The sequence below is a fragment of the Thermobia domestica genome, chromosome 16 (assembly GCF_964235325.1).
Source record: "Thermobia domestica chromosome 16, izTheDome1.hap1.1, whole genome shotgun sequence".
NCBI lineage: Eukaryota > Metazoa > Arthropoda > Insecta > Zygentoma > Lepismatidae > Thermobia > Thermobia domestica.
In genome coordinates, this window is record NC_137469.1 from 67976329 (window position 1) to 67998115 (window position 21787).

General features: G+C 35.4%; 1 protein-coding gene across 5 annotated transcripts in view; it reads right to left on the bottom strand.

Annotated features, from left to right (window-relative positions):
- Positions 1 to 380: 380 nt before the first annotated feature.
- Positions 381 to 21787, bottom strand: part of LOC145673132 (cartilage acidic protein 1-like) — a 58605-nt gene continuing 37198 nt past the window's right edge. For all 5 annotated transcript variants that reach the window (XM_081742534.1, XM_081742535.1, XM_081742536.1 and 2 more), the window contains exons 9-13: positions 20663 to 20888; positions 10701 to 10870; positions 7731 to 7849; positions 6416 to 6525; positions 381 to 2982 (exon numbers count right to left, since the gene is read on the bottom strand). In XM_081742534.1, the coding sequence (XP_081598660.1) occupies positions 6423 to 6525; positions 7731 to 7849; positions 10701 to 10870; positions 20663 to 20888 (618 nt within the window). In that variant the 3' untranslated portion in view covers positions 381 to 2982; positions 6416 to 6422. The remainder of the gene's footprint in view (positions 2983 to 6415; positions 6526 to 7730; positions 7850 to 10700; positions 10871 to 20662; positions 20889 to 21787) is intronic.

Genomic DNA, 21787 nt, shown 5'->3' on the forward strand with positions numbered 1-21787 from the left:
AAATTCGTGCACTTTAGTTGTTTTGTTTCATATATATCGCATAATCATTGTTTTAATTTATCTCTGAGCAACATTTCAATATCCAACAGTAGAATTTCATGAATTACTTTAAATATTGTCTCTCCGTTAAATATACATTGGAGAAATGCACTATCTATCGATGGCTGATCTTTTAAATCCTCTAATTAACCAGAAATGTATAAAGAATGTAAACAGAAAACGAAGCTGTTTCAGGTAACTATACACAAAGCGCAACAAGAAAACTAAAAATCATACACAAAAAGGGTACCGAATATTTCTAGTATAAACTTTTGTCTCGTAGAAAGTACAACTAACGATACTTCAGTGCTCAATTTACATTCAACACAGATACAACGAACATATACATCGGTCACTTTACCATTTTATCAGCCATTATAATTCGTATTACCTAATATTAATTTTTAACAAAACAAAATCCAATGTATGTGATGATAATCATCTTCACGACTTAATAAATTCCTTTGCACATGAACATACTTGTACTTTTTTTTTTAATACAACTTTGTAGTGTTTTCTGTATTCAAAACTCTAATCAACTACTTTCCTAACCTTATATTTTAGTATAAACTTTATGTACCATTTTACACTGCAGTATTACTAATTCTGGCACTAACACATGTCTTTAGTTCAAAAATTATGATAATGATAACGAATCAGAATGAAATAGGAAATATTTGAAATAAAAACAATATACGTATATATTTACGCTGAAACATTTGCGGTTACACTATACCAGAATGAATTCTCTTAAAGTTGCTAACTTTCGTTTTTATTTCGTAAATTTTTAACGGTTCGGCTTCTTCTTTCTTTATTTTTTTCCTACGATGATTGTCTTAAATCACGTATTTATTACTTATTTTTATTTTAATTGTTAAAACAATAATTTGAGCACCACCATCACTATGCATCACGATAGTTTATACAATAAACATATCTTTCAGTACTGTTATACGTGTGATTGATCCCGAATTTGTTTTAGTCCAGTCTTTCTTGATGAGTGTTATAAATTTGTAATTTCTGTCCCATTTGCTACAAATGAATTTACTATACGAAATAAAATATTACTGAAATATATTTTACTGTGATATTTTTAACCTATGTAATTGTAATATAAAATTACTGTCGGAAATATCTTCAAGTCTCTCTCGAACAAATATGAAATAACTGTACATGGCTATTGTAAATGAATCATTCGTTTTCAAAAGGCTCTGTTTCCAAAAATAATATTAGTACAGTCCGCAGCAAAAAACCTGCAACATGAGCATGTAAGTTTATTGTGAAACGACGAAGTCTTTTGCTCCAAAATAAGTGTGCAGGGGAGGACGCCGAGGTTTCTCCTGGCGTGATTCGTGCCACACATATATATACATATATATATGAAAATAACAGCGAACTCACCAAGTTTATATTATTTATGTACCTCCACTACCATAATCATTAGTCGAGCTCTGGCAACGCATTGGAGACCATTTGACAGGACAACGCTACAAAATGTGGAACAAGGTCGAATATAGACACGTAAAAAATAGACGTGTGACCAAAACGACACATATAGAATATATGTAGAGTGTGCACACAATTTGGTGAGTTTGTGGTTATTTTCATATATCTCTCATGTTTACACGTGTAATACAATTGAAAATATAGCCTTTTAAAAACGAATGAATTATTTATAGTAGCTCTGTATGCTTTTACTATTCAATATGTACAATCTACAACAAAGGTTCGGCAAGGACAAATGACAATAGTTTTTTCGTACATTAATATTGGTGTTTACTATACTCATACAACACTACTTCATCAAGAAAAATACAGCATCACTTCACTGAAATATTTCGAATTTGTATTAATTCTTCTTTTCTATACAATAAAAATAATTCGATTTAATAATATTGCAGTCCATCATTACAGTATCGTGAAATGTTCTCTTTAGTTTGTATAGCACAGGACTTTCTGATAGAAATCTTTGAAAATCAACTGAACATAAGACCCTGGACTGAAGTTTGTAATAATTACGATTAAGACAACAAAGGATACAATTTGTATTAATTTGTGTATTCCTATAGTATGATAGCACATTTATATATCATGAGGCATATAAAACCTATAACCAACTTCTCTTACGACTGTTCTATATGCTGTATTTGAAGACTTTGGAAAATGCCCCATGTACTTGTTCTTTTTAAAACTGAAAATATTGTTATACAGATAGAACAGTTTATTCAGTTGTTAAGAGAAATAAATTGAAAAGTTGAAGGTAGTAAGTAAAACAACTGAAAATGTAGAAACAAACAACTAATATTAAGCAAGTGATGCTAATTTTCTTTACGAAAAATGTTGGATTATTAATATCGTTCTTTTACTTATGTTCACTTGCTGCACAATTGCAAGTAAACATGTATACCTACCTCCATTCAAGTTTTTTGTTCCTAAATTTGAAAGAATGAACCAGTTTGAATAGTCTTCTCTAATTCAGAAACAGTAAATCCGCAAGTTATGGAACATCATCTCAAATTAACCGACTCGTTCCAAAGCTATAAACAAAAGAACATGTTTACAGTGGGTATGCCTTTTTGATGATGATCGTGCAAATGGATAAGAACCTTTGTTACAGACTTTTCATATTCATAGTATAATAACAAAGAGTTATGGAAAAGTATACGGAATTATCTGTATATTCAGTAACGCACACTGGTTGTGAGGTAAGTTACGCATAAACCAGAAAATTCCTCGAAAATCTATAAATATATATTTATATATACATAAGATTAATTTCATATCCAATGTAAACATTCTCAGTCACCCTCGTTAGAAGTCTTTACAAGATACAAATAACTAATGGAAAGAGACTACGTAATGCTTCTATAACAATGGAACAGTCTTACATTTGAGTCCAGTTACTCAACGCTGGTTTAACATCACGAACAGTACTCTCATATTCTGTAAAAGAGAATAAATTTCCAAATGTAAATTATTAAATTTTGGCACAAAATCTACAAAGTTACTATATATATATATTGCTCTTTTCTGTTTATTGCAGAAATGAACTAATTTTCAAATTTTCATTAAGTTAAACGATTAGTATTTTAAGAAATAGTAAGTACTCAAGTAAACTAAGAAAAAGGGAAGAGAGAAATAAACAAAGATTCACAAAAACTATACCGTGCTTCAAAAAAATGACCTGATTTTGGACGGTAATAGTTACGGAACATGGAAGTGCTGGGAATGAAATGGGCATAGCCTAGTTTCAGAAAATCGTCGTTAGAAGTCAGTCAATGCGTCTTTTCAGTTTGCAGTCAGTCAGAAGTAAGATGGCATCCGCTGAACATAAGGCATTTTGTGTGCTGAAGTTTGCACAGACTGAGTCAGTGATTTCGGTCCAGCGTGCATTTCGTCGGCGTTTTGGCATTGATCCGCCTGCACTCAAAAACATTCGTCGTTGGTATCGTCAATTTGAAGAGACAGGATGCTTGTACAAAAGGAAGAGTCCAGATAGGCCTCACAATTCCAATAGATTGGTGGAAACAACTCTGCAAACGTTTGAGCGGAGTCCGTGAAAGTCTACTCGCTGCGCAAGCAGTTATGGCATAGCTAAAACTTGATTTTTGAGTATTTTGCAATTTATCCCATTTTTGTAGCATGTTTTTATCAATACACATGAACTTTTAAAATCAGTTCTTTCTTTTTGAAACACCTTGTATATAAGAATTGTGAAAACAATATTTCCTAATGTGGTAAAATGAAAATACAACTACTTATACTATACTTCATTCATTTATTTCTAATCTAATGTTTTAGAGTATTATTATCGATCTTGTATCAATCCTTTACTATGGGATTTTTGGTTTACAAATTATTAATGTTTGACAAATTTATGCAAAATTCTTCAAATACTTGCCCCTGTGTGTACCAAGAGGAATTTTCAATGTATTTTGTGGTCGTTATTTTCAATTATTTAAATAGGTCCGGAGAAGGGAGATCAAATTTGAAACTAACTTACTCTCTCACTGTTTATTAAAGACCGAAGGCCTTATGCAGAGTCGTTCTGACGCGTGATTAATGCCATCCTAAAGAGTTCGACTAATATAGGTTTCCTGCAGTAGTCAGGCCTTTAGTAGACGCTAATCTAACGTGAAAACGACTCTGCATAAGGCGGCGAATAAGCACATACAATTTAAGAAATAGGTAGTTAAATAGGCACTAACATACAAAATAAACACCATAATCAAACTCGAATACGAAATAATGAAATGTAGTTATTAAATAACATACAAAAACTGAAAAATGATGAACAGTGTTCAAACAATGTAGAAACGTTTGATTGCTGTTTGTAAAGAACGTCTTTTAAGGAAAGAAAATTATTTTCACTCGATACACTCACTTGATACAACTGTCTGAAATTTTTAGTACTGCACAGACACACACAACAGTTCGAAGAAAGAAATTTGGTCACTTTTATATGAATATATTGTAAGTATCCTCACCATTCAGTGTATTATTCCTTCAAGCAAATGTTACAACCAAAGATAACGTGCTATTGTTTATAGCCATGAAGTCAAGCAAACAGCACATGGAGTAAACAAGAAGACACAAAGCCTGCACGACGGAACCGGATGAGGAACGAACTACTCAGAAATGAGCTATAAAAGAAGTCCCGAAGAGGACCAATATATCAGTGGAGCACTGATTAAATAACTTACAACACCCGCTCCCGAGGTCGCATTGGGCACGGGAGATCCTATCTTACCTAATCTCTGGTAGCTGCAGAGATTCCTAGCTACAACCTACTCCTGGAAGCTGCATTGGGCCTAAGGAAGTGTTCTCATCAAGACCAGCCTTTACAAACACCTTGGAGGCCGCATTGGGCAGAGGGGTGTCTGTACAAAACCCAATCAACCTTCATCAAAACCGAGGTCACTTTGCATGTGCTGAGGTTCTAAATTGGAAACATTTATATTACAAGAACTTTGTAATTATTTTATAGAGAATCGTTTCATAATAAAACTGGTGAAGGGAAAATCCCGGACTATTATTGTCTCTACCACATAGACATTACAATATAAATTATTAAATACCGTATATTTTAATTTAAAACGTTCTGACAGTCTGTCATCAGGAATTAATAATTACGATTACACATCACGAGGTTGTTTTTTTAATTGTTAATTATGTTTCTACATTGTCTTTGATTGTAAAACTTTTTTAAAAAAAATTTATTTCGAGGGATGTAATCAGATCATATTTAAATCAGGGACGAATATGCAAATCAAATCTACTTGCTATATTTTCACTTTTGAGCAGTTTAGCACATCTTTAGTTTTTCTTCTTAATCGGACCCACACGCTCACATTTCTTGCCGCGACATTATTTCTATGTATTGAGGTCGAACTTGACTTTGATGTAAGTTACTTTCTGTTATTCGAAAAAGTTTTCGAATTGACAGAAAGAAACTTATCTTCAAAGAAGAGATCTATGCAGTTATTTCAATGAAATAATTATTTTAAAGAAAATGCAAAAAGGAAGTATGAGGCATTTAAGCAGTGATGTAAGCAATATAAATTAAAAAAAAAAAAAAAGAAAAAAAAAGAAAAAAAAAAGAAAAAGAAATTTTGCTGAAATTAAGCAGACTTCCCAGATAAACTTAACCACATTCATTTTTAACGTATCTGTAAAATTAAGAGATACACATTTTGCATTATCATCCGGTCTATTATTATTATTATTACTAATGAATTTATATGCAGTGTATATTTTAATATGGATTATATGATTATTCCAGTGTTCCCTATGTCTAAATTTTGTTTCTCATTCGCGGGTGCCTCTCAATGGACAAGTAGCTAACGCACGTGTTTCCTGTGCGTGTTGCCTCGGATTCGATCCCAGGATACTTCCCTCGCACCCTACTTTAAGCGACAGTTTCCGTTTCATGTAGCGTTCTAATCAATAAAATATTTCTCAGTCATACATTTACAATATTATCAACACTATATCTATTTATCTGTAGGGGCTCAGCCTCATGATTTCAACTTAAGCCTTCGCCAATACTAGGTAAAAAAAAAAGTCAGAAATAAACTGAGATATCTTGAGCGAAACCACCGAATTAGCTTTCTTTCCAGGCAAAGATAAAGTTTTTGCTGATACAATTTTTATAGTCTTGTTAAAGCTTTCTTGGTTTAGAACATACTACTTGTACGACCGGGAAGGGGGGCGGGGGAGTAAATAATAACAGGAAATCTTTGATTTTAACATATTCAGTTATGCTGTTTAGGCTAAAGAAAATGAGGAAATATATTTATCAAAGCTTCAAAAATTGTGTGCTTTACGTACATTTTAAATAAGTATGTTTACTTATATTAGACTGTTCATTACATACCTTTTCATTACATAGCATCAGCAATAGGATGATCGATGATGACGAGTTGGTTGAGTCTTTTCTTGAGATCAATTGTCTTCATATTTCCATCTGGCCAGGTGACTTCCACACTGCAACAAATTAGAGATCACTATATTACGATTTTTGTTGATTGGTTTCGTTGTAGTGTGCAGTAAGATCTCGTCAGGTTTTATAGCTCGACGTAACAAAAGTAAAATTAAGAATTCGGGGGGTTTAGAACTGACAAGCCTATCCCAGGATTTTGTAAACTAAAATCTTTGGAGCAGAGGTAATGGGTTCGTGACCTGGGTTATTTGCGAAATGAAATTGAATACCTTTCAACTAGAAACAGACTGTGACGTAAGAGGGTGAAAGAGAAAGGATGAACTTAGGATAAATAAAAGTCTACACAACACTTGTCTGAAATTTCGACAATCCTCCATTGATGATACTCTCGGTGTACCGTCATCTATCTTCAAGAACATGAAGTCGTCTGGGCTATGAACGGCCAGACAGCTCGAATAGAGGCTCAGCACGAAAACAATGAATTTTGGCTTAACTTATAGCGTAGAATGACTCGGTGTACGAACGCTTCCTGAAAACAAAATCATTCTTGCCGTTGATAAACGGATACGTAACTATATGAGTTACCCTTATAAACATGAGCAAAGTTTAGATTCCAAAAACAAGTTCACACCAATATGAAAGCCTGAAAACAAAAGAGGGTAATGGTTGCATAAAAATCTAACTGAAAATATTCTGATATTCTTAATTCCTTATAAAAGCCATATACCACACTACGTCAGTCAGGCTAAATTCCAAATAGTTCACAGCCACGTCGGGAGATGTCGCTAGCATGCAGGCAATTTGTAGGAGAGAAGGCTTGGGGGAAACAACAGTATATATAATTCCCAACAGTAGTAGCGCGAACATACACATGAGCCGCCACTGATAATCACTTTAAAAATAAAATCCTTTAGGCAGTGGCGGCGCTACAGGGGGAACGAGGAGGGGCGACCGCCACCCGAACTTCTTCTTGACCACCCTTAGCCCCCTATTTTTATGTATAACCGGTGAATAATAATAATAATAATAATAATAATAATAATAATAATAATAATAATAATAATAATAATAATAATACGTACAACTGATAATAATATTCAAAGCAAAACAAGTGTGGCTCCTGCCTCCCCAAAATATTTCTTGTCTCCCCTCTTGCCCCCCTTCTATTACGAGTCTAGCGCCGCTACTTCTTTAAGGTGTTACAAATATTATGTAAATAAAACATCAAAAGACACTGAAGGTAACAAACCTCATTGGAATTTCCCTGCCGAGACCAAAATGTGCTATCGGCTCTGTTTCACAAAGATAGCCAGATCCTCCATCGATTATCCTAATGTAACTTCTATTGCTGTTCGTGATCACTTTTATCTGAAAAGATCAATATCGAAATTTGAAATATTTCAATACGAATAATGATAGACTTAAATCAGTGGTGCCCACCCCCCCTCATGTCCATGACGCACCCCCCTCAATTGCCTATCCGTAGGTGTTCTTCCATGAAAAAAAAAACTTTTCGATTAATTTTTACACCCTCTCAAACATATTTATATAGATTTTTACCCCCCCCCCAAATATTTCAATGACGCAGTTTGCGTCATAGCCCCCCCTTGTGGGCACCCCTGACTTAAATTAATATAGACAAACATTTATATGTAAGCGTTGTGTTCAACAGTAGCTAAAAGCTGAGTTCGTTAGGTATGTATGTATGTCACTTGATATACATTTCAAATAAATTACTGTGTTATGCTACGTGACTAATACAGATGAAACTTCGGATATTTACGAACTGGAAATTCAGATTACATGTCAATTTAATTAACCAAGGAAACCTTTTATACCTCCATACCGAGCAGCTGTCTTTCTTTACAACGGTGGTGGTGCTAGTGGTGATGATGGTGATAAAGAACTAGTAGTAGTAGTTATTATTATTATTATTGCTTAAAATTTACACAGAACAAAAATGCAGTATTGCTGTATGGGTGTCACGGCATAATCCTCAGATTGTGACTTTCTTTTGCTGACAAAGGTTGTAGAAAAAGAGCAAACGTTCTACAGCTAAAATTTACACTATAACCACCCAACCACTTGAACATGTAAACTATTTAAAACTATTATTCAAATAACCAAAAAGTATTTCGTAGTAAATTTAACATCTGTTTTCTGCACCGAGACTATACAAGAAGAAACTTGCTGCTTAAAGTGGGATATCCCAACCACTATTCAGGTTTAGATAAAAACACCTTCCTTAGAGCAGAACCCGGGATCAAGCTTACAGAAAGGACACGCGTTAGCCACGAGAGGGTACATACCGAATGTTTATGATAAAACGTCCAGTGCTTATAAATCACAAATGGTTGGAGATAAAAGGATGAAACAAAAAAATTGAGACAGAAAAATTTCGGACAGCGTGTCGAATGGAGCACTCTGCTTGCCCTACGGGGCTCCCTATCATGGAGTACTGGGAAATAATAAGAGAGCAGCAAGTTATGGATTTACATTATTAAAAAGATCAAGGAAAAGCAACAACTCAGAGAAAAACGTTTTACGAAATGGTCAAAGTGCTCCGGTGCCCCATGATAGGAGTTTACATGTGTCAAGCAGGGCCCTTCATTTGATGTGTTCTCTGACATTTTCCTGTCTCATTTTTTGTTTTATCTTTTTATCTCCAACCCTTTACGAATTATGTTTCATCTGAAACACCCGGTATATAGATCTATTTGAGAGTACACTAAAAGGTATTTTTTTTTTTAAATGAAATAATATATATTTAAGTATATATTATAGTAAGGAATATATATTAAGGTAGTTCTTATTTTTCGACTTCCGAGTTCTTTTTGAGTCATTCACTAAAATTGTTCCATCTCAGACTAAGGTAACTCATGAGAAAATTTAGCTTAATTGAGTAATACTAAATGATGCCCAAGCGGGCTAAAGTTTTGAATGCATTTACAGTATATAACATGAGGCAAAGGTGCCATGTAAGTTGGGAAAGGCAATTGTAAGTTATAAACATATATTTGAAGGTGATAACTATTAAGTGATTAGAGACAAGGTAGAAATCACGTCAGGTGTGTAAAGCTCTCCAAAATGGTATCATATGATCCTCTTCCCATTAAAAATTTTGAATCTGAATCCAAGATGGCCGCCATCGTGATACTACAGTATATAGTAATAGATGAGGTTCTACCTACATTACCCCTATCCAAGATGTGTTATCGTTACCTCTAGCCGTTTCAAATTTACAAGGTACCTTTGCCTCACATTGTACACTGTAAATGAAGTTAAAACTTCAGATCGCTTGGGGCACCATTTAATAGTATTCAATTGAGCTGATGTTTCTCATGGGGTTACTATGGTCTGATATGGAGCCATTTTAGGGGATGAGACTCAAAAAAGCTCGGAGGTCAAGAAATAAAGACCACTCAAATATATATATATCAATGTAGATTAAAAACTAAAGAATTTCCTAATTATCCTTCAGAATCAAAGAATCATACTTCTAAACTTATGAAGAATATTTGTTATATTATGTTTCTAAAACCGCAGCAGTGATGTTTTATGTTGTAGGTGAAACTTTAGGAACTTTAGTTTCCCCAGTTTATTTTTCTTTCTTTTCTTTGTTTCTTTTTCTTTTTTTCTTTTTTTTTCAAAATAATTAATGTACAAAACCCTGGATTGGAATTTACAAAATACTGTCATCGGAGATAAGCGTACATGTAACATTTACAGAAAATTGACGGAGTTAAGTGTCTTACACATCAAAGAAAATCGACAGAGATAAGCGTACATACATTTAAAGAAAATTAGCGGAGGTAAGTTTACATACATTTAAATAAAATAGGATTGTAGATGTAAGTGAAAATTGATTACAAAACCAAGAAAAAAGGGAAATTTTTACCCTATGCCCGTATAGTGTACACTGAAATGTAATTGTCTGATGGACGGGGCTTTAGCTACAAAAATAGTACGTTTTTCGTTGTGTTTTTTTTTTTTCCCCTCTCGGTAGTACACTCTGCTTTCTCTATATACAGCAGAAAACGGAACTGTTCTATTGCATTTAAAATCTTATTTCAATTGAACAAGTGTTAAGCATGTGTTAAACACCTTTACATTTATAAAAAACAATTCTACGTTCCAAAATCCAGTAAGATAATACAAAATACAATGTTTAAGGTCTATAGATGATATTACGATTACATGTACAAAATCAAAATTATACCTTTGCTCCTCTGGCAGGTGCACCGAACTGTGTTCGAGGAAATATTCGGAGGAAATTATAACCTTGGCCTCTTGTTATGTGGAAGACTGACAGAGGTTGTGGAGCAGATTCACCATGAGATAAGATTAATTCTAGACGTCCATCTCCATCCAAATCCATGGCTACACCACCTGAAAATACACGTATCAAAGTGTGATATCAATTATTATTATTATTATTAATCTTATCAAAAATGATGACTACTAAACTTGTCTAACTCAGCCTATAGATCAACCAAACGATAAGAGTATTTGGGGCGTTGTAAACACCTCGAAACGCACGGAGTAAAAGGTTCAAGGAAAACAAAAATATTTAAATAATCAGATATTTTAATAAAAGGGACCATTCAATGTCAATTCAACCGCCCGTGACACCCACCGACAGCAATCTTCATGGTATTTTAGCAGGAGTTTTCTGTTTACTAGTAAGGGAATACGGCAAAATTTTAGATTTTTTGGTTTCAGTGTTTCAAAGATAGCCTGTTAAAATTTTTCAGCTATCAGCTGTGAGTATAGCTAAGTGTATAATGAAACGAAAATGGACACAAAAAATGGATGAAGATACCTAGAGGCATTTTTTTTTTTTTTTTTCAAAATTATGTTCAGCATACTTTCTAGCACTGTATTAACTTTTACTTTGGAATTAGGTAATATAAATATTAAAATATAAACGCTAAAATATTTAGATTAGTTGAAAAACGAGTGACTATATAATGTACGAAAAAATTTATTGGTCCATTTTCAAAATAGGAATAGAAATAGTTTACAGGTAGGTTTTAAAGTAATCTTTATTTGAGAAAATAAATGCTTTGGAGAAATGAAAGGTTCCTGCGAAAAAATGTATTTTATAGTACACGGAGAGTCAAAATTCTTTGGACATCCTTTAATTTTGAAATCTGACAAAAATCTCTCTTACTGGGAGCTGGTAGTGGGGTGGATCTACAACTTATTCGGTACATAGCAACAGTGGCTATCATACTGAAATTCACAATCTTGAATGCAAATTCGGAATTTCAAATAGAAAGGCAGGCATGTCACATATCAAGTAACATTGCGCGAGCTCAGGAACACAGAAAAGTAAGTGTTTCTTTTATATCTTGTACGGTTTGCACTTTAGAAACACTTACGGTTGAAAATAACCTATCAACGACACGCTACAGCACATGTTCTATGTGGTGGTCATACCGTCTAATCACAATTGTAGTCCCATTCCTACTTCGATTGCATACACAGGAGAGTGTCAGATGAAATGTGGTCACACCCGTGCTCAATGCGTTCCTGTTGTCCCTTGTTTTGCGGGCTTTCAACATACACCATCTAATTTAGACAACTTCACGGACAGAAATAAAGGTGTGTGAGGTCAGGTCATTTGGGCGGTCGTTACACGAGACCACGGCGACCTATCTACTATCCTGAGAATTGTACATCAAGCTATTGACGCACAATAACGCCATAGTGCGGAAGGAACCTATTGTGTTAAAAATAAGAAAGTTACCGTCTGGGTTCATAAGGCTGTGCAGCACAGTATAAGAATTGAAAAAACTTCTTAAATTTGCGCTATCATAAGAAAGACTTTTACAACTGATATTGTAAATAGTCATTTTATGCACCTAGTCATGGGAAGTCAGTTTGTTGATGTTGCTGGTGGAAAATTAAAGCTACTTTGCGAAGCCCTCTTAAGGAACAGATAATTTACGCTTCTATAAGGAAACAATATGTACAGCTTCTATAAGGAAACAATAAAAGAAACAAATTTTCTTTATACCAAAGCAAGACATGATTGCATTAGGTGTTGAATTGAGATTTCATCAAGCAATAACTCCTGGTACGCACTCTGTGCTCCTATCAGTTTATAAAATTGGTTCAGAAAGGGACAAAATGCTGATGAGCATTATACCATCACTTCAGAATTTGATACGAACGTGGACACAGTTTGTGTGTAAATTCGTATTTGGCCTGTGTTTGATTTGGTGAAGCAGTAAATGCTTATGAAGGGGATGTAACAGTAAATTTTTGGCATCACAATGGTTTCTGCGAGATGACTTTTCAAAATCTACATGAATTCTGTGTGCTCATAGCAACAAGAACAACAACTTGCTAAAGAATCTAGTATTTTGTTCTTTCCAAATGGTAGAAATACTTTAAGAAAGAAAGAAAAAGAAATATATACTGTTTACCCTCGGACATTAGGTCCCTCGACACCTCTGCGCATGACAGAAGTAGAAGAGCCCATTACAAAAAATTGGTATGTGAATGTACGGACAACAAGTGTTCGTTTTCTCCTCTGAGAGCGAGAGAAAGAAGGTTGGAAGTTTAAACATAGTTGCCAGCCTACGTAAATTGGTTCCAGATCAGCAGTACATTCTGGTTAGGCGATGATGTCACGCAGTGAACAGAGCGCGCGCACTTTAAATGCAACCTAGCATTGTGTTTTAGGTGCTCTATATTTGGTTGATTGCGTAAACGACTCGCGGGAGGACTTAAGTTATTGTCTTTCTCTACAGTAGACATACGTTTGTGCTTATGCAGTCTACTGTGCTTTTCTAGTTCTTTCTTTTACCTGTTTCGTGTTTATGCTTGCGTGAACGCGCGCGCGTGTGTGTGTATGTGTACGTGCGTCGTTTTGTGTATATTATGATGGAGCCAATACAGTCAACCAGTGATAGTAACATTTTTGGCAAAATATTGTGCTTATCCCCTCCTCCAAATTTTGGATTACTCTATTTTTCTACGGACAATAATAACCGATTATCGTGCTTTCAGTGATGTAGGCCCACTTTGATTTCATTCTTATATTATTATTTATAAAATCTTATCAGGAATAGATTTACTGTGACGGGTTGGTAATACTGTTTAAAGAGCCACAACAGCCACCTTTACCGCCGACGCGAATAAACAACGCCTTCTTGCTGCTGCTTCTTTTTTACACTTCTTTCCTTTCATTAAGATAGACTCTCCTTGGCACTCTGCCAACTCGAGGTCAGCCGAATGGGCAAACAGTACAATTTATTTTGCTTGGCATACAATATATAGTTAATGTATATTTCTATAATACTAAGTATACCAACCAACTCCGTTATAAATAAAGATGCGAAAAAAAAAAAAAAAAAAAAAATAGAAAGTTGTTGGGAACAACTGCTTTTCAATCTAAACTGGCGGATTTTTTCCGATTGTACCATCCATTTACAGGCTCCACATTGATTAAGATGTTATTAAATGAAAACGCAAGGTTGTCAGTTCTGTAAACCGTTCCTTTAGGCCAGCGTTTACCAACCTTTTTCAACTTGCGGCACACTACGGGTGTAACTTGAATTCTCGCGGCACACTCATAGATATTATTTGTAAATATAAAATACCGTGGTATTTTTTTCTGTGATTACTGATCTCCTTCTCACAGGAAAGAAAGCTCGATCACTGGTTTTCCCCCGTGGTTAATCATTATGCTTACTTTTCACTCTAATTTAAAAATAGAAAACAATTCAATGAAATATTGGACTCAGGTTTGCAAAACTACGCTTTCTTTTTCGAAAACTGTATCCAACCTTTCACTAAGAAGATAGATAACTAAATAACGAACGGATAAACAAATCTCTTGAGCTTTAAGACACAAATGTAGGTAATTTGTATGCATGTTTACTTTGTCGAAAGTTACGAAACAGTCTGCAACAATAAAGGAGCAACAATAGTCACAACAATGAATAAATACTTTTTTCAACATTAAAATTGTACACAAGAGTAACATGGTATGAAACTTAAAATTGTAGATTCATAGTAGAGGTTTATAGTAATGTGAAATACAAATATACATTTTCCCTTATGTCTTGCAATTTGATTTTTATAGAATTAATAATTTTGTTTCGATTTCCCCGCGGCACACCAGCGGCCCATTCACGGCACTCCAGTGTGCCGCGGCACACCGGTTGGGAAACGCTGCTTTAGGCCCTCACCATGTTAACAATACACCATCATTGGGAAACTGATTCGAGGTGTTTTAGGTTCCCTCACATAACAATATGCAAGTTTCCCGTTTTGTTTGAATAGTTTGCTGAACTAAAAATGTTGTTTTTTCATTTAACATAGGACGCCTTACCAGTGTGGAGCCCAACCAACTGGAATGATTGGAAAAATTCCACCATTTTAGATTGAAAATCACATATTTCCGACAACTTTCCTCTCTCTCTATTCTTTCGTATTTTTATTCATAACGTAGTTGGCCTATGGCCCAGGACTTTTAAAAGATCCTGTATATGGCTGACTGACTGATCAACGCCTAGCCCAAACTCGTAAGCGACACCCTTGAAATTTGGACGGTATGTAAGATTTGTGACGTAAAGTACCACCACGACAGTTTTTTTTTTTAATTCAACGGGGAAGAGGGTTACAATTGCTACAATAAGATCTCCATATATCGGAATCCCATAAGGTTAGAGACATGACATTTGGTATGTAGACTTTTCATTTGTGTTTAAGTGTTTTTTAATATTTGTCGCAGAAGGAAGGAAAACAGGTCGAAAGAAAAAGCGGTAAGGGTTGCGACTATAATTGTAACTGCAACCCTCACCGCACTCCTGTTGAAATAGTACGATAATGTACATTTCGTTTGTACTTCTAAGTGTCGTTTCTATTTACGGGCAAAAGTGCTATTTAAAAGGCACAAGCTATTAAGAGGAAGAAGAAGAAAGTATATAAAGAAATAATTTAAATATTTTGTATTACATCGAGATTTTTCTTGTTTTCGTTGCTATGACAACTTGTTTATCTGGTTGATATGGTAATGTAGAAATATATAGAACGAAAAACCATATTGTTAGAATTGAACGTATATTATTTTAATGTAGCAAATCCGGTATATGTTAAAAAATATACATATCCAAAAGTGCATAACTGTGGTGTAATTCATTGTAGTCTCGTGGACTTCATAAATATTCAAAGTATATTTGAATCAGGGAATGTAACGAAAGTAAATAACGTTACAATAGAAGTGGGCTAAAAGTGCTCACAATTGGTAAAAATATTTATGGAAGGGCTTTTGACATTAGTTTATTACGTTCGGTTGATTACCGGTGCTATTGATTTGTAATTAGAATGAGGTGCAGATTGAGTTTATGTGAGAATGTGTTGTATTCTTCGTATGATGATGCTTTATTTGGAAGGGAGAGTTGTTGGACATAGAAATGGGCTAAAAGTGCTCATATATGAGAATGTTTGATATGTAGTTACTGGAGATAGTCTGTGCAAATAAGATATAGAATTACGACGGATATATAAGTTGACTTTACGATATGAGTTCTTATGAAGATATTGCGGATAATAAAGGTATAACAGCAGAGGTATGATAAAGAATTATTGTGATAATTAAGACGTGTATTGGGCACAGATTAATAATAAAGAAGTGCTAACGAATGCAACTATTTATTGTACATGCCATAAGACACAATATAGTACGTAAGAGGATAATACATATATATCTAGTTTCTTCATTTGGCTTGGTTTAAGTAATTTGAGCAGTGAATACATTTGTTGTTTTAAAGTATCAACAACAATTTTAAGATTTGACACACGAAATTTGGTATTTGGACTTTTCATTTAAAATAATGCTTGATATGGAATGGAAGAAAAGAGCGTGGTAGTAGTTTACCAAGATGCCAATACGAGGTGTTCGAATTTCGAGATTTCGAGATTTCGCGTGGTGCGAGATTTCGAGTCCAGTCGAATTCTAAATGAAAAATGCGGAAGAAGGAACGAAAGCTACTGTCCGTAGTGACGCGTAGGATATTTGCTACTTTAAGAAATATAAGTAAATTTTAAATGCGCTGAAGGATTAAAACATATCTGTTGTAATCAGGGGCGTCATTTAGGGGGGCAGGGAGGGGCATTTGTCCCCCCCTGAGTTTGAGATGTATATAATTTTATCAATAGAATAGTAGTAAATCAGTGAGAAACGCGAAATTTTACTAATATCAAGGGGTCTCCCCCCCCCCTCCCAAGCAATCTGAAATGACGCTCCTGGTTGTAATACTGTAATTTTATTTTTCATTATTTTGGACATTCTGTGTTTGGTGAAGTGGACTTATTGGCACAATGTGCTGTGCAGTGGAAAGCTTTTCTCACTTCTACATTCATAGAATACAATAAATACACCGTTCTTTGTTATCTCTAAGAATGTGGGATAGTTGCCGGAATTAGTATCTCAGACAGCTTGCTGAGAGTAAGCGAATTGTAATAGACAAGAGCCCGCTTGCAGGTAACCCAAGAATAAAAACTTTTTTAACATCTGAGGTAGTGGATAGTACGTTTCTTTATAAAAACGCTCTAGGTTCAAGACAGTAGCACGCTTGCTGTTGCGCGCGAATTGGACAACGCACAGCATAGCTGGATTTTAAAGGAACAACATGTATAGACGTGATCGTCTATTTCTGTACAGCAAAAGGATATACTATTTAACAGGTACAGTGAAAGTACACTTTTCTATTATATTATATTTGTGTCTCACATTCTCTTCTAAGTATGCTTAATAGTAACAAGTTCTATTAAACAGATTTGTGTTAAGTATAAGTTGCCCTAGTTTGATTCTTACTCACAATTTTTCCATGATAATACGGTACATGTGTATGCTAAATTTTCATTTTATTTTTCTATCATATTTGATGCTCCAAATTTGGTGTTTGTACTCGAAAACCTTATTCACTTCAGTTTTCTATAAAACTGATGCGGGAAGTATTGGAAGAACCACGTAAAACTTATATCTGGTGCTTATTACGAGAAAGTTCCATATTATTTTTCACACATTTCTATCTAGAAATGGTGTCCGTTCATGGGAAGAACCTTGTCATCCGTCCTTCACCCGGGAATCCTGTGATGGTGTTCTTTGCCGGGATTTTCCTTGATATTCCTCATTCTCACATTTCCAAGGTGGGTTCCAATATTAACAAGATATGTACAAAGGGTTAATATTCAAGTATTGTCCATGAGCCTCTACACATTTTGCCGGGATTTTCCTTGTTATTTCTCATACCCGCGTTTCCATGGTGGACTCCATTTTAACAAGGTATATACAAAGGGTTAATATTCTTCAAGTATTGTCCATGAGCCTCTACACATTTTGCCGGGATTTTCCTTGTTATTTCTCATACCCGCGTTTCCATGGTGGACTCCATTTTAACAAGGTATATACAAAGGGTTAATATTCTTCAAGTATTGTCCATGAGCCTCTACACATTTTGCCGGGATTTTCCTTGTTATTTCTCATACCCGCGTTTCCATGGTGGACTCCATTTTAACAAGGTATATACAAAGGGTTAATATTCTTCAAGTATTGTCCATGAGCCTCTACACATTTTGCCGGGATTTTCCTTGTTATTTCTCATACCCGCGTTTCCATGGTGGACTCCATTTTAACAAGGTATATACAAAGGGTTAATATTCTTCAAGTATTGTCCATGAGCCTCTACACATTTTGCCGGGATTTTCCTTGTTATTTCTCATACCCGCGTTTCCATGGTGGACTCCATTTTAACAAGGTATATACAAAGGGTTAATATTCTTCAAGTATTGTCCATGAGCCTCTACACATTTTGCCGGGATTTTCCTTGTTATTTCTCATACCCGCGTTTCCATGGTGGACTCCATTTTAACAAGGTATATACAAAGGGTTAATATTCTTCAAGTATTGTCCATGAGCCTCTACACATTTTGCCGGGATTTTCCTTGTTATTTCTCATACCCGCGTTTCCATGGTGGACTCCATTTTAACAAGGTATATACAAAGGGTTAATATTCTTCAAGTATTGTCCATGAGCCTCTACACATTTTGCCGGGATTTTCCTTGTTATTTCTCATACCCGCGTTTCCAGGGTGGACTCCATTATTAACAAGGTATATACAAAGGGTTAATATTCTTCAAGTATTGTTCATGAGCCTCTACACATTTTTTTCCACGGACTCTTCCATGCCTGGCACGCCTCTTCGAAAGCCTCGACGGGAATCTCTTTTAAAGCTGTTTTCCTAGCCGCTTATATAACCTCAATGCTGTTAAAACGGCGTCCTTTGAGTACTTTCTTGATCTTAGGGAGCCACAAAAGGTCGGCCGAGCGAGTTCGACTGCAGGATGGCTGCGGCACCGTTGTCACGTTATGCTTTGCCAGGAACTCACGAATGCGCCGAGATGTGTGGCTGGACGTACTGTAGTGATGCAGCAACAAGGTAGCGGCGATGTCTTTTCGCACGCGGATGACTCTCTTCCACAATCTTTCCAGAACAGCCACGTAGGCAGCAGTAACGATCTGTCCTTAAGGTACAAACTCTTTGTGAACCACACCCTTACCATCGAAAAAGACAATCAATATTGTCTTCAATTTGGATTTGCTCATCCTACCCTTCTTCTGTTTCGGGAACGCCGGGTGTGTCATTTGGCACTCTGGCGCTTTGTCTCTGGGTCGTATTAAAATGTCTACGTTTCATTACCAGTAATAATAACGTTTAAATAATCCGATTCAATTTCCACACGTTCCTTCAGTTCACTCGCGATCAACACTCGACTGGCTTTTGCTCTTCTATCAACAATTTGGAGACAAGTTTAGCGCACTCTTTCACATGTTCAATTCTTCCGTAATGATGCGCTGCACAATGATTTTCGAAATGTTCAGAGTGCCAGCCAACAGCTGAACACTCATTCGATGGTCAGCATTCAACAACTCACACACATGAATCACATTTTCACCAGTTCGGCTTGTTGGGCGTCCAGAGCGGAGGTCATCGTTCAACTCTCCTGGACTCCCCCTTAAACTTCTTAATCCACCTTGCACCTTGCACATACAAAACAGCAGACACTCTGTATGTTTGTTAATGCAGTTCATGAGTTTCTGCTACGTTTTGTCAAGTTCTGTGCAGAACTTGATTGCCCAATGTTGTTCGAAAGTATCCGCCATTATCATGATCTTAAACAGGTGCACTAAATCAGCAATTCTGACGCCACTGATGCTCGGAACGGACTGACTAGGGTGCTCTGCAAAGCTGAGGGTCCCGCCTACCATAAGTCAACACGTCTGAACGTGCTGCGACCTCTTGGGTCACGACAAAAAATCATGATTTTTGGGACACAAGTTGTATATCTTTTATAGATAATGATCTACGTGAGGGGCATCTTCCCAAAATACCCTTATAATGTATTACAGGAAAATACTCGTAAATGATGTGGAACTAAAGTTTTTTTTTTTCTTTCTTCTTAAAACTAAGGTAAAATAGCAGGGCCGCAATGGCTCGGTGGTATGACGTGGAACTCCTGGTTCGATGCAGCATGCGTCAAGTAAGGTTTGTAGTGCACAAACACCATATGCGTGGGTTTTCGTGGAGTTCTTACGTTTCCTCCCACTTTCTTCACTCCACCATTTCATTCATTATCATCTCACCGTTCCCTTAGCATCGGTGCATAATCGTGGGATTTTTGAATAGAAATTTAATTTAATTCATCTCTAAGTAAAATAGTTTCAGTTTATACGGGTTTAAGTTACTTAAAAAATGAAATCACTAACGTATTATGACAAATGGATAAATGGAAGTTACACAATGCGGATTTTCATGGTAACTACAACATACCGAATATCATACAAATAACAAAACAGACCTCTAACAGGGAATAAAATATTGCTCGCATGAGAAATAAAAGCGGAGTGTATAGAAACTGTAATTAAGAAATAAGTGGCAAAGAGATCTTAGATAACAGAAAGATAACATAAGGGTATAAGGAATAGTATAAGCGATAATCATACTGATGTAGGTACTAATCATTCTGACTACTCTAACAATTGATGAGCTTTGGTTCCTGTGCCGATGAACATTTGGGTTTCTTAAATACTAAGTTATACAAATTACAAGTAAAACAGGCATAACAAATATTAACTACTTGCTGAATGCCAGCAGACTTACCTGTTCCCTTTCCCAGAGGTTCCAAAGCCTTTCCGGACGGAAGCTCGACGATAGCTGGGTCCTGATTCGGGTCGCCTCTAACAATCCGGAAAAAGCGATTGGGCGCCGGCCCTTGAAACGCCATATTGTTAAAGAACAACTCAATATTTCCATCGTTATCGAAATCGCCAGCCACAAGGGACCTCAAGGGAGAGGGCTCTTCGAATTCTGTACCTACAGCTATATTCTGCAATTGCGATAGACGCCACCATATAATACTGTTTTCACTTCATTAATAGGTAATTGGCATAAGAGGACATTCATTACATTAATTTGAGAAAAAAACAACCAACTATGTCTTCAATAATTTTTACTTCACAATAATTTCATAGGTCATTACTGGGCGCGTGAACCATTATTGGGGTTCATTTTCTATTAAAGCTTACAACTCATTGTTAATGGGCAGGAATGTTAGCAATACATTGCACATGTGTTTATAGTAGAATTTATTATTAAAGGTTAGAAGGTAGAACTAGAAGTTATACATGCAAGTTGTTCTCTTCTATATTATGTTGTTTTAGTGATCAGGTTTGTTTAAATTAACTGTAGTTATGTCCTGTACAGTTATTTGATAACTGTTATTCTCTAGCAGTACAGAGATAAGATTCTAGATTATATTTGAAGGCACAAAATAAAAGATAGATGAAGAAAGTACAGAGGTTATTTCTAGATACAGTTACAGGTAGAAACTGTGTTGTAAATGAATGTGGTTCTATTGAGTTTGAATATTGCCGGTACTTCAGTTTCTTAGTTCGTCTGTTTATTATATTACCTGTCATAAACCTGCATTATTTATCCTCAGGAAGAGCTGCTTAACCTACCAAGGAACTCAAAGTTAACTGATTTTTGGCTCAAAACTAAAATTATTCATTCGATACGCTGTATGCATTCTTGTTAAATAAGAACTCTGAGGGTTCGAGAAAAGTACACAGTGATTGCTTTTACTCAAACTATTTCTATTTATGTAATGATTAAAACCAATAACTTTTACATTATTGTCAGATTGAAAATTTATTTTTTTGAGTTGTCTGCTTAGTTTATAACAAAGAACAAATGAAATTCAAATTAAATTCGCAATTATAAAGG